The 12,749-nt window shown below is 41.9% G+C and overlaps 1 protein-coding gene across 3 annotated transcripts in view; it reads left to right on the top strand.

Moving 5' to 3' along the window:
- Positions 1-12,749, top strand: part of RNF144B (ring finger protein 144B) — a 133,146-nt gene that overhangs the window by 74,909 nt on the left and 45,488 nt on the right. For all 3 annotated transcript variants that reach the window (XM_074944797.1, XM_074944798.1, XM_074944796.1), the window contains exon 2: positions 2,704-2,902. In XM_074944797.1, the coding sequence (XP_074800898.1) occupies positions 2,738-2,902 (165 nt within the window). In that variant the 5' untranslated portion in view covers positions 2,704-2,737. The remainder of the gene's footprint in view (positions 1-2,703; positions 2,903-12,749) is intronic.

Here is a 12,749-nt window from a genome sequence, read left to right as displayed (position 1 = left end):
TTTGAGTATCCTATTTTAAATGGGTTAAAGCATTGTGGAAGGCAAGAAAGGAAAAGTTGGGAAGATAGAATGGATCATAGTGCTTACAGATTTGTTAAGTCTTGTAAAATCAGTTTTCAAAGACATTGTTTGGGTGAATGACATTGAATTGGTGACAGCAGGTCTTCTGAATTTCTTCAGATAGCTATATTTAACATTTTTATTGGCCAAAACATGGGGCACCGTCTTTTTCTTCCATCTATTTTTTTTCATTCCAGACATGTGTAGCTGTTGGTTAATTTATTTGTGTTGAACTTGAATTTTTGGCATGTGCTTAAAATAGACTTGGAAGCAGTCTACTTGTTGATTATAATGTGAATTTTAATCTTTTGTAAAGGCACTTTGACGGGCCTCTGTTATTGTTAATTAAAATAAGCCTACAAAACGTTCATTGTTTCCAGTTTACCTGTGTCCCAATTAGAAGATTGTTTGTGGATTGACTGCTCTGCGGAGGCCTAAATGTTGCATAGCAGGAATGTTGTAGGTCAGGATTGAGGTGTATCATCAGGGCTGTCTGAGGAAAGCTTGCACAGTGTGGATGTGGACACTGGATGAAATCCTGCTTCCTTTACTCACTTGCAGAGTCCCACTGCAGTGGGACTATGTGCTAAGTAAGGTAAAATGGATTTGACCTCATTATGAGCCAGATTCTCTAGTCCACCACCAAGTTCACTTTGCGTCACTGGCCGGAAATCCTCACAGGAAAATTCCCCCCATGTATTGGGAATCTCTGCCACAGCTGCCTCCGGCCTCAGCTGTTGCTCTACCTGTGGTGTAAGGGGTGGAGTAATAGGGAGCAGTAGTAGAGCCATGGTCTACCAAGCCTTATCTGCAAATGGCAGAGTAGGTCTCACGCTACTTGAGTGCCCATCTGAGTGAGGCAGCTGGGAACCAGGGAGCCACAACCAGCTCCCTGTGGCTTCCATTCTCTACTACATCCAAGCCCAGCTCAGACAAAGCTGAGAATCAGGACTGATGTGTTTACAGTCACTAGTGCTACTTGTCTGTCACTTTGCCAAATTTTGACCATCTTTAAAATTAATAAAAAATCTGTCAACTCCATGACCCACATTGAGTCTTATTAACCTCTTTATTGTTTCATTCATACATAGTGCAAATCCAGCAACACAGCCCCCTTAGAGCTTGTTGGAAATCTGACCCTGGAAAAGATGAACAGCCATTTCTGTCTTGAAATCCCAAACCTAAAATATTCCCCCTCTTCTTTTCCCCTTCTAGTTCCTATTTCCAGCCACATCTTTTACTATAGGTACCCCAAAAATTGGAAATTCTGCATGGCACTGAAGTGAATAACATAGTGTTTCATAGCATATGGTAAGAGTGTAATACTGTGAAGGTACAGCTGCAGTAGAAGTGAGTGTGTGTATATATCTGAGTAAACATATGTTGTAATTCTTTATATATTGGGTTAAGATCTAAAATGTAGAACTAAATAACAGATAGATAGTTCCTGATCCACTATTACAGTTCCAGTGACTCACTGACACATCACTGTTGCAGCAATTACAGAACAGCATATTATAGATTCTGACTCAGAGAGGTGTTTTATTCCAAAGGCTTCTGGCAATTGCTATAGTTCTTGCTCTACCGTTATAAGGAACTCATTGTTATGGATGGCATGTTACCATAAAGAGACTGAGCTAAGGATAATAGAATAAGGTTTGGACTTAGTGAACCTGTAAAGGAGAGCTTTGCTTTGGATGAGCACCCAGAAATTTGGATGCATGAACCTTAGCCACATTGCTTGGGTCTGCAAAAGTGGGCCCAAAGTCTAACAAGAAAGGCTCTTCTTATGGTATTTCAGGACTTCACTGCCAGACACAACCAGGAAGTATAGAGGAGTCTAGAAATTAAAAATAATGTATAAAATAACCTAGACCTTTTATATCTCCAAAAAGGTTTTGTATGGGTTCAGTTCCATCTGGAGAAATATATTTCTTTCTCATTCACACATGCACACATGAATACTGGACCTGATTCTCCATTATTTTAGTGATTTACACCTTTGTAAAGTGAGTGCATAATGGTGTCATTCTGATTTGGCAAAGTTTTACCATTGCTTTTCTCTGGTGAAAATGACTACACACATTGCAGGCCAACAGACAATCAGGCTTCTAGTTCTGGGAACACTCTCTAATGTATACTGTGTATAGACCTGCACCCAGGGTTGCATAACAGATCAGTTCAGAACTCTGAATAGATTCCAGACCTTCTGACTCTCTGTCCTGTGCCTTAATCGCTGCACTCTATTTAGAAAATGGTAAGAAGCTCTGAATAAAATTGGTATATTTACTTTCCACCATTTCACATTTCAGAATCTGAAATGCTTCATTTAACATGAGGATCATGAAACAGAACAGTCAAATGAAATTATCCCCAGTATTGTGCAGTATTTTTTAAATGCCCCAGTCTGAAAACATGCACAAAACTAAGTAGAAGGTTTTCAATCAACATCTTGGAGTTCAGCTGACAAGGGTTTTCATCCAGATATACAATACACAACTCTAACATGAACTAGGAACTACAGGTAGGTTAGAGGAAGCTCACTAAACCAAACCCCTTAGATGGCTTTACATTGGATTATTATGTAAACTTTTTTGCTACTGGCATTACTTTTGGGGAGTTTCAGCTGTTTTCTTTCTGCAGGTTGAGTGGACCAGAGTAAGATATTAATGAACGGATGGACTCTGCTGGTAAGATCGGCCATCCCACCATGACAACTGATGTGTCAGAAGCTGGGGAATTGTGTCTGGAACCTCTAGTCACTTGCAAGCTATGTCTCTGTGAACATTCTCTTGATAAGATGACCACTCTTCAAGAATGCAGCTGCATCTTCTGTACAGCGGTAAGCAGTGACAGCACCTTAACCAAGAAATAGAGTAATAGACTATGGAGGTACAAGGGACCTATTATATTGTTATGGCACAAGTCAGGCAGTGATGTCATTTACTCCCATCCATGCCAATACAGGATAGTTTCCTGGCATATTCTTGCTACTGCTTTGTCCAGTCTTGCTTAAAAGAATGTTGACATTAATGAGACTTTCATCAGCTTGGAATTCTAATGAAGATACTCCCATAGCCAATAAAATGCATATTGGTGGAATCATAAATTACAGTAGGACACCTTCTCTTTTTATGGTTAGCTGAGCAAGTAAACAATTCATATTCAATCAGCATCTTTATTTTTCCTGAAGAAAAATATTAATACCACCATAGAGTTCTGTAGAATCTTTTTAAAATGCTTCTTCCCCATAAATATTTTATAGATGCTCTAAAGAAAATAGCCCTCAAACTCTTCCGGTGCAGTCATACTGTGGAGGTCCCAGGTAGCATTTTTTTGTCAATTAAGCGTTGTTGTTGTTTTAAAAAACTAATTTGTCAGTAAGGCTGATTGAGGTATAAGGACATAAGATTAAGTGGTATAAGTTTAAGTGACTTGATAAAGGTCATACAGTGGCCAACCCAAAATTAGACCTCAGTATTTGACTGGCTTTCATTTCACCTCATGAACCAGATTCTGATCTCTGTTTTGTTGTGTGAATACAGAATAACTCTAGTAACTTCAACTGAGCTAGTCTACATTTATGTCAGGGTAAATAAGATCAGCATCTAGCTGCATGTTTTAAAATGGGCAATATTCAATGGATTGAAATAGAATCTGTGAATGTGGTTTTTAATTTTGACCTTTATTATGATTTAACTGCCTATTGATTAAACAGAGCGTTCAAGCTATCCAACTTATAATATCTTTTGTTTTCAAATTTTTCTCTAGAATGTAATATGAAAACATGGTTTTGACTATTGTAAATTTAAGATTGTGGAATTTCTGTAGAACATATGGGAAAGTTCTACTCAGCCTTGGTTAGTATAATTTTTATCAAATCCTTTTTGGATAGTTTTTACATTAGTAGACCCCAATCTTTAATCACAGAACGACTAAGTTGAACCGATCTTCAACTGATATAAATCATCCTCTTTCTTTTAAGTTCAGTGGAGCAATGCCAATTTACACCAGCTAGGAATCTGCATCTAGTATTCACATACTTAGCAGAATGTGTCCAAATGTCTCTCTCATTTCAATGGACTTTTAAATGTTTGAATAGCTCTTAAGCATTGTGTTTAAGCTTTGTCTCACTTTTGGTGTCTGTCTACCTTTGTCTTTATGCCTTGTTGTTATATATAATATCCTGTCAGTCCCAGGATATTAGCAAGACAAGGTGGGTGAGGTAAGACAAAGGTTGTCTCTCTTACCAACAGAAGTTGGTCTAATAAAAGACATTACTTCCCCCACCTTGTCTCTCTGGTACCTTTGTCTTTCATGCTTATTCTGTTTCCTTCTCTCTCTCTTACTTGTTCTGCGCATGTCTTGTATGCGGTGTCAGGGATGGGCAAGGAAGGAACACTTCCCATTTTCCTGTTAACTGGTCGATTTTACAGAAACAAGGCTATTGTGGCAATATGTGACTCAGGTTATGGAGGGTTGAGTCACTGATTGCACAGAATGCTGTGTTCATTCATGTTGCTCCTGCTTGCTATCTTCCTGCCACTTATTTGAGATTGCTGAGAGCCAGATACATCTATATAAGCTAGTCGTGATGCAAGTTCTAATGTTTCCATTGTACATATCTTATCTAAGAGCAGGTAATCCTTCTCAGTACCAGTGAAGAAGGACTACTCTGCATGAAGCCAAATGGCTCTCAAACTGCATGTGCAACTTTTGACCACAGTGGGAGTTCTCCTGTAGATGAAGAACATGCTTTAGCACTCAGATTTCCCTTCAAAGAAGAAATAGATAAGTTCATGAAGGATAGGTCCATCAATGGCTATTAACCAAGATGATCAGGGATGCAACCCCGTGCTCTGGGTGTCCCTAAGCCTCTGACTGCCAGACGCTGGGACAGGAAAATGGGATGGATCACTTGAGAATTGCCCTGTTCTGTTCATTCTCTCTGAAGCATTTGGCACTGGCCACTGTTGGAAGACAGGATACTGGGCTAGATGGACCATTGGTCTGACCCAGTATGGCCATGCTTATGTTACCTTGCCTTGTTCCCTGCTGTCTCATCCTGACCCCAGTTACTGACTCTGGCTTTGACCCTGGGCGTAGCTTCTGCCTCTTACTCTGTGACCCTTGGTGTGACCCCTGACCACAATGCTAATCTAGGTTTCAACCATTAGGTTGGACTGCCCATGTATGGGCCTGAAGGCATCTTCACTGGTAATTACAGCACATGCCTCATTAGCATTATCTGCTTTTAAATAGATAATTTTCTTCTGGGGTAAAATTCTGTGTTGCTTTTCTAAGAGGTGCAGCACAGAACTCATGGCCCAGAAAGCAGGGGGAGGTAGGTTTGGTGGCTTTAAGCCACTTACATGCACTCCTGATTTTGGGCTACTGTGGGGGTTGATGTGACCTCTGGTGTAACTTAACCTAAGTTACAGCAGCCTAGGAGCAGCAGTTCTGCCCAGAATCTCCTCCCCAGTGCTATGTGCTGTGCCTCTGTGCCTGATATGTCCCTCCCACCACAGTCCTGACCCTGGCACAGCTCCTACAACCGAGGGGGTGGGGAGGGCGGTCCCCTGAAGCAGACGCTGCAATCCCGGCAATTACAGACTGGTAAGTCTAATGTCAGTACCGGGCAAATTAGTTGAAACAATAATAAAGAATAAAATTATCAGACACACAGAAGAACATAAATTGTTGAGCAAAAGTCAACATGGTTTCTGGAAAAGGGAAATCGAAGAACTCTAATAGATTAGTAAGACATGAAGGGGTCAACAAACATGTGGACAAGGGGGATCCAGTGGACACGGTGTACTTAGATTTCCAGAAAGCCTTTGACAAGGTCCCTCACCAAAGGCTCTTACGTAAATTAAGTTGTCATGGGATAAGAGGGAAGATCCTTTCATGGACTGAGAACTGGTTAAAAGACAGGGAATAAAGGGTAGGAATAAATCGTAAATTTTCAGAATGGAGAGGGGTAACTATTGGTGTTCCTCAAGGGTCAGTCCTATGACCAGTCCTATTCAACTTATTCATAACTGATCTGGAGAAAGGGGTAAACTGTGAGGTGGCAAAGTTTGTAGATGATACTAAACTGCTCAAGATAATTAAGACCAAAGCAGATTGTGAAGAACTTCAAAAAGATCTCACAAAACTAAGGGATTGGGCAACAAAATGGCAAATGAAATGTAATGTGGATACATGTAAAGTAATGCACATTGGAAAAAATAACCCCAACTATACTGTGAAGTTGCACTCTATATGATTTTATAAAAATATGCTAATGAGTGTGAATATAATGTAACTGGAATATGCTTCATGCAAAAGGTCTCTAGTAAGGTATCATTACAAAGCTTATAATCTACTGAGTGTGGTCATATTATTTGTATAAATGTATCACTCTTGTATCTGAAACTAGAAATGTGAAATATAACTCTGAGGTCCTGTTGTAGTTATGCAAAGTGTGGGCCATTAATGGTGGTCTGGAATCTTAATGGCTCCCGTTAACTAGGACAATTACCTGTAGATGGCTCTGTTTTACTTGTAAGTCTTCCTGTATACCTGTGGGCTGGCAAGTGGGTAATGAAATTTTACAGTGACGTGATCATGTCACCTGTACTGGAATCCATCTTTAACCTGGTGCTTTTCCATTGAGAAGAGGGGTGGGAACCTAGAGGGACAAAGGATTCCAGCCTTATGCAAAAGATATATAAGTGGGTGGAATAGAACAAAGGGAGCAGCCATGACGAGAAATGCCCTTGCTGCCACCTGACCTGGAACAAGGGCTGAACCAGGGGAACGAATTGTGCCCAGACTAGGAAGGCATCCAGGCTGTGAAAGAAACTTATTGAAACATCTCTGAGGGTAAGATTTTATCTGTATTCAGTTTCTTACTATATTAGACATAGACTTGCGTGTTCTATTTTATTTTACTTGGTAATTCACTTTGTTCTCTCTGTTACTACTTGGAACCACTTAAATCCTATTTTCTGTATTTAATAAAATCACTTTTACTTAATTAACCCAGAGTATGTATTAATACCTCGGGGGGAGGCAAACAGCTGTGCACATCTCTCTATCAGTGTTATAGAGGGCGAACAATTTATGAGTTTACCCTGTATAAGCTTTATACAGGGTAAAATGGATTTATTTGGGATTTGGACCCCATTGGGAGTTGGGCATCTGAGTGTTAAAGACAGGAACACTTCAATAAGTTGCTTTCAGTTAAGTCTGCAGCTTTGTGGCACGTGGTTCAGACCCTGCATCTGTGTTGGAGCAGACTGGTGTGTCTGGCTCAGCAAGATAGGGTGCTGGAGTCCCAAGCTGGCAGGGAAAGCAGGACAGAAGTAGTCTTGGCAATCAGTTGGCAGCCCCAAGGGGATTTCTGTGATCCAACCCATCACATATCCATACAATATGATGGGGGCTAATTTAGCTACAACTAATCAGGAAAGAGATCTTGGAGTCATCGTGGATAGTTCTCTGAAGACGTCCATGCAGTGTGCAGCGGCAGTCAAAAAAACAAACAGGATGTTAGGAATCATTAAAAAAGTGATAGAGAATAAGATGGAGAATATCTTATTGCCCTTATATAAACCCATGGTATGCCCAAATCTTGAATACTGAGTACAGATGTGGTCTCCTCATCTCAAAAAAGATATACTGGCATTAGAAAAGGTTCAGGGAAGGACAACTAAAATGATTAGGAGTTTGGAACGGGTCCCATATGAGGAGAGATTAAAGAGGCCTAGGACTTTTCAGCTTGGAAAAGAGGAGACTAAGGGGGGATATGATAGAGGCATATAAAATCATGAGTGGTGTGGAGAAAGTGATAAGGAAAAGTTATTTACTTGTTCCCATAATATAAGAACTAGGGGCCACCAAATGAAATGAGTGGACAGCAGGTTTAAAACAAATAAAAGGAAGTTCTTCTTCACACAGTCCGCCTGTGGAACTCATTGCCTGAGGAGGTTGTGAAGTCTAGGACTATAACAGGGTTTAAAAGAGAACTGGATAAATTCATGGAGGTTAAGTCCATTAATGGCTATTAGCCAGGATGGGTAAGGAATGGTGTCCCTAGCCTCTGTTTGTCAGAGGGTGGAGATGGATGGCAGGAGAGAGATCACTTGATCATTATCTGTTAGGTTCACTCCCTCTGGGGCACCTGGCACTGGCCACTGTCGGCAGACAGGATACTGGGCTGGATGGACCTTTGCTCTCACCCAGTATGGCCATTCTTATGCAGCTGGTTTCCTCAGTTCCTGCACTGAAGTATAATTCTATGCCTGCTGCCTCCAGGGCTGTAAGATCCCCTCTTTACCCAGCTCTGAGCCTTTTATCTGTATGAAAAGATTGAAGCTGGGGCAAGACTCTCAGCCTTGGTATCTGGAATGAAGACATAAACAGTCTTTGGGGTGCTGATGCTTTAAGCAAGTCTAGTTTGTTTTGTTTTCCATAACAAGGTTATCCATGCAGAGCCAAGGATAACATTAAGCCTGAGGTAGCAGGTAGGCTCAACATGGAGAGAGTGTGTCCTATGCAAAGGTGTTACTATGGGTTTCTGTTGTTTTCACATACATGTTGTCAGCTGACAATTACCTTGGCTCTGTATTTCCAAATTCTCCAAAGCACAATTGTTTTCCTCTACATCATTACTAACTTTGAGGGCTAATGGAAATTTAATTATTCAGGCATCGAGGTTTATGTTTCTTCCCATCATTTGTGATCTGTAAAACAAAAAAGTTAAATGGGTTAGTATTGTGCATCTGGTATTCTTCCAGCTTAGCGGTTGATGTAATAAACATTATCCCTCCTAAAACCTGTATTCCAACCAAAGTAAATTTTATTGGAGTGTGTGTGCATTTGAGTGGAACAGTGCTATTAAGACTGGAGATTTCAACTAGAAATATTTGATTTCAGCTGTTTAAAGGAAAAACCTAATGGATTTGTACATGGACTTTTCACTTTGGACCTGGGCTTAAGTTCAAATAAGATGACATCAGCCAGATATCCCCACAATGTTTGTTGCTGTTCAAGTAAGCCTACAGTAAAAACTCATGAGCTCAAGCCCAAAGTAATCATTCTCTGCAGCTTCTTGGGATCTGTGAGAAAGTATATGGTGACTCGGCTGAGTCTGAATTGTGTTAGTTTAAAATGAGAACATGGATGAGTCTCACAACAAACTGTGCATTGGTAATAATCATGTTTATTATGGTAATGCCTAAGGGCCAGCTCATTGTGACAGGCACTGTACAAACAGATGAGTAGACAATCCCTGCCATGAAGAGCTCAATATCTAAATAGACAAGACAGATACAGGGTGGGGGAAGGGGTAGAACACACCATCAGCGTGAACTACGTGATGGCAGCAAACGTCAAGTTAATTTCACAGCGGTGGATCGGGTTAGTTAGGGAGGGCTATGATGAATGGCAAGCAAAGTGAAGGGAAAGGGGACATTGAAGGGCAGGAAAGAAAGGGGGAGGGGAGAAGAGGGCCAGGGGCAGGTGTGGTGTGGAGCTGAGGTGAAGAGACAATGAGGGAGAAGGACGATTGGAGCAACTAGCCAATCAGCACAGGGCAGAGAAAGTCCTATCAGAACTGTAGAAAGTTTTTTGAATGTCCAGAGGTCTCTGCTTTGGCTGCTTCTGCACCTCCTGGTGTCCTGTCTGGAGTCTCTGTCTGGCTAATGGTGACCAGATAGCAAGTGTGAAAAATCAGGACGGGAGTGGTGGAGGGGAATTATAGGCACCTATATAAGACAAAGCCCCAAATATCAGAACTGTCCCTATAAAATCAGGACATCTGGTCACCCTAGTCTGACTCATCTCTGCAGATTTCCTCCAAGGCCACGTAGGGACAAAGGGAAGCACCAACTGGGTCCTAGTGCTCCCAGAGTATACCGTTCTGGGTCTGGGATAGTGGTAGGCAGATGAGTGGCCCTCACTGGGCCCCATTTGACCCCTTCCCCGACTGCAGCAGTCCCTGCTCTGGCTCCTTCTGGTCCTCCTGTCTGGAGTCTCTGCCTGGCTCCTCTGTGTGTACTATAAATCTATACTATACATATGGGGACTATATGATGATATAGTGTGGTGTAAAGATTTTATTAGCATGTGTTTGGGATGGTTCTCTTGTATAATGGAGTTCATCCAAACAAGTGCTAATAAAATATTTAGAGGGCACCACGCCAACATATATTGTACTCTATAGGCCACACACTAGAGAAGAACTACTTCAGAAATAAAAACAAGGAGTCCTTGTGGCATCTTAGAGACTGACACGTTTATTTGGGCATAAGCTTTTGTGGGCTAAAACCCACTTCATCGGATGCATGCAGTGGAAAATACAGTAGGAAGATATATATACACAGAGAAATGTTTTAAACAGTTTTGAAATAACAGCATTGGGACATTTTTTATTTTTCTGCTTGTAAAGCCAGGTGTCTTAGTTACCAAAAGTCCAACTGTCCAGGGCTCAGAAGGAACTATAGAAACTTCTAAAAATGGCAATTACTGTATCTCAAAATGTTACTTCAAATTCCAATGTCAGATGTTTCAGGGACTAGAAGTGATTTCCACATCCAGTTGGGAATGTGGGATTGCCCCTTCCCAGGGCTATAAAACTCCTGTGTCTAGTTCTGAAGGGATATAAGATACCAGATTTCAAAATGGATTTTTCTTTTTTAGATGTAGAAAAGGTGCTAGTAGCCAAGTACCAACAAAGTCGTCCTACAATACTACACTGTAGCGAGGCGACGATTCACCAGTGCAGCGCCTCCTGCTGGTCGTCTCAGGAATTAGCTCTTTTCTAGCCTCGGCGCGCCCTCTGCAGGCCGGTGTCTCACCTGCCTCTGGCCCTGTGTCCATCCCGGACCCTGGTGCTTCCTCACCCTGAGGTGCTGCCCCCGGCAGTGTCCCCACACTCTGTCTCCCCCCTCCCAGGGGACCCCCAACCCTCTAAACCCACCTTGCCTCAGTGGCTACTGCCAGTCATCATCTAGCCCTTGCTCACTGGGGCTGACTGCAGTATAATGGCCACTCATCATTGGCAAGGGGTAGGACTTGCTGCCTTTGCCTATCACCAGGCTGCGCCTCTGCAGCCCCTGTACCTTTCTGGGCCTTGCACAAGGCCTGCAGCCTGGGGGTTTATTATCAAGGATCTACAACCTATCCTGAAGGACGACCCATCACTCTCACAGATCTTGGGAGACAGGCCAGTCCTTGCTTACAGATAGCCCCCCAACCTGAAGCAAATACTCACCAGCAACCACACACCACACAACAAAAACACTAACCCAGGAACCTATCCCTGTAACAAAGCCCGCTGCCAACTGTGTCCATATATCTATTAAGGGGACACCATCATAGGGCCTAATCACATCAGCCACGCTATCAGAGGCTCGTTCACCTGCACATCTATCAATGTGATATATGCCATCATGTGCCAGCAATGCCCCTCTGCCATGTACATTGGCCAAACCAGACAGTCTCTATGTAAAAGAATAAATGGACACAAATCAGACGTCAGGAAATATAACGCTCAAAAACCACTCGGAGAACACTTCAATCTCTCTGGTCACTCGATTACAGACCTAAAAGTAGCAATTCTTCAACAAAAAAACTTGAAAAACAGACTCCAATGAGAGACTGCTGAATTGGAATTAATTTGCAAACTGGACACCATTACATTAGGCTTGAATAAGGACTGGGAGTGGATGTGTCATTACACAAAGTAAAACTATTTCCCCATGTTTATTTCCCCCCCCCCCCCCCCGTTTCTCACACATTCTTGTCAACTGCTGGAAATGGCCCACCTTGATTATCACTACAAAAGATTTTTTTTCTCTCCTGCTGGTAATAGCTCACCTTATCTGATCACTCTTGTTACAGTGTGTATGGTAACACCCATTGTTTCATGTTCTCTGTGTATATAAAATCTCCCCACTGTATTTTCCACTGCATGCATCCGATGAAGTGAGCTGTAGCTCACGAAAGCTTATGCTCAAATAAATTTATTAGTCTCTAAGGTGCCACAAGTACTTCTTTTCTTTTTATAGGAACAGACTCCTGAAACTCTTACCAGTCCACAAAAGTGGTCCATAATCATGCAAATAGTCCCATTGGCTTCAATGAGATTGATCAAATGATTAAGGGTTTACAGGATTAGGTTCCAAATTTGTAAATTATTCTGTGTGAAACTAACAATGCCTGAGCTGTCATATTAGAAGGAGCTTCATTCGAATAAAGGTGGGCAGATGTGTGATAAGTCTTAGCTCCATTGCTAAGATGAGGAGCATATTTTCAGCAAAGTTCTTGACAGATTCCTGAGGCAGCTGGTTTAAGGCCATCAGTGTCCGGCATTATAATCTTCACTTATAGTTCTCTCACCCACAAAGCTGAAACATGAGGCATTTGTTTTTTGTTTTGCTGCTCCAGTTCCAGTTAACAAAATGCATGTTAGACTAGTTTGGCTGCAAAGAAGGATTCTGTGTACACTGGGGACAACACCTGATTCATGTAAGGCTGCAGAACTGGGCTGACAGCGGAATCCAAACATCCTCTGGTCAGTGCAAGCAGAGGCATTCCTCTAATGATTTGGACTTGATGTGATGCAGTATGGATGTCATGGATAATTCAGGCCAATGGAGAGAAACAGAGTCAAAAACACTGTTTAAACACCTTCCACCCCC

Source organism: Natator depressus, chromosome 2, assembly GCF_965152275.1.
Source record: "Natator depressus isolate rNatDep1 chromosome 2, rNatDep2.hap1, whole genome shotgun sequence".
Classification (NCBI taxonomy): Eukaryota; Metazoa; Chordata; order Testudines; family Cheloniidae; genus Natator; species Natator depressus.
Note: the sequence above shows the minus strand (reverse complement) of the source record. Positions and strands in the feature narration are given on the sequence as shown.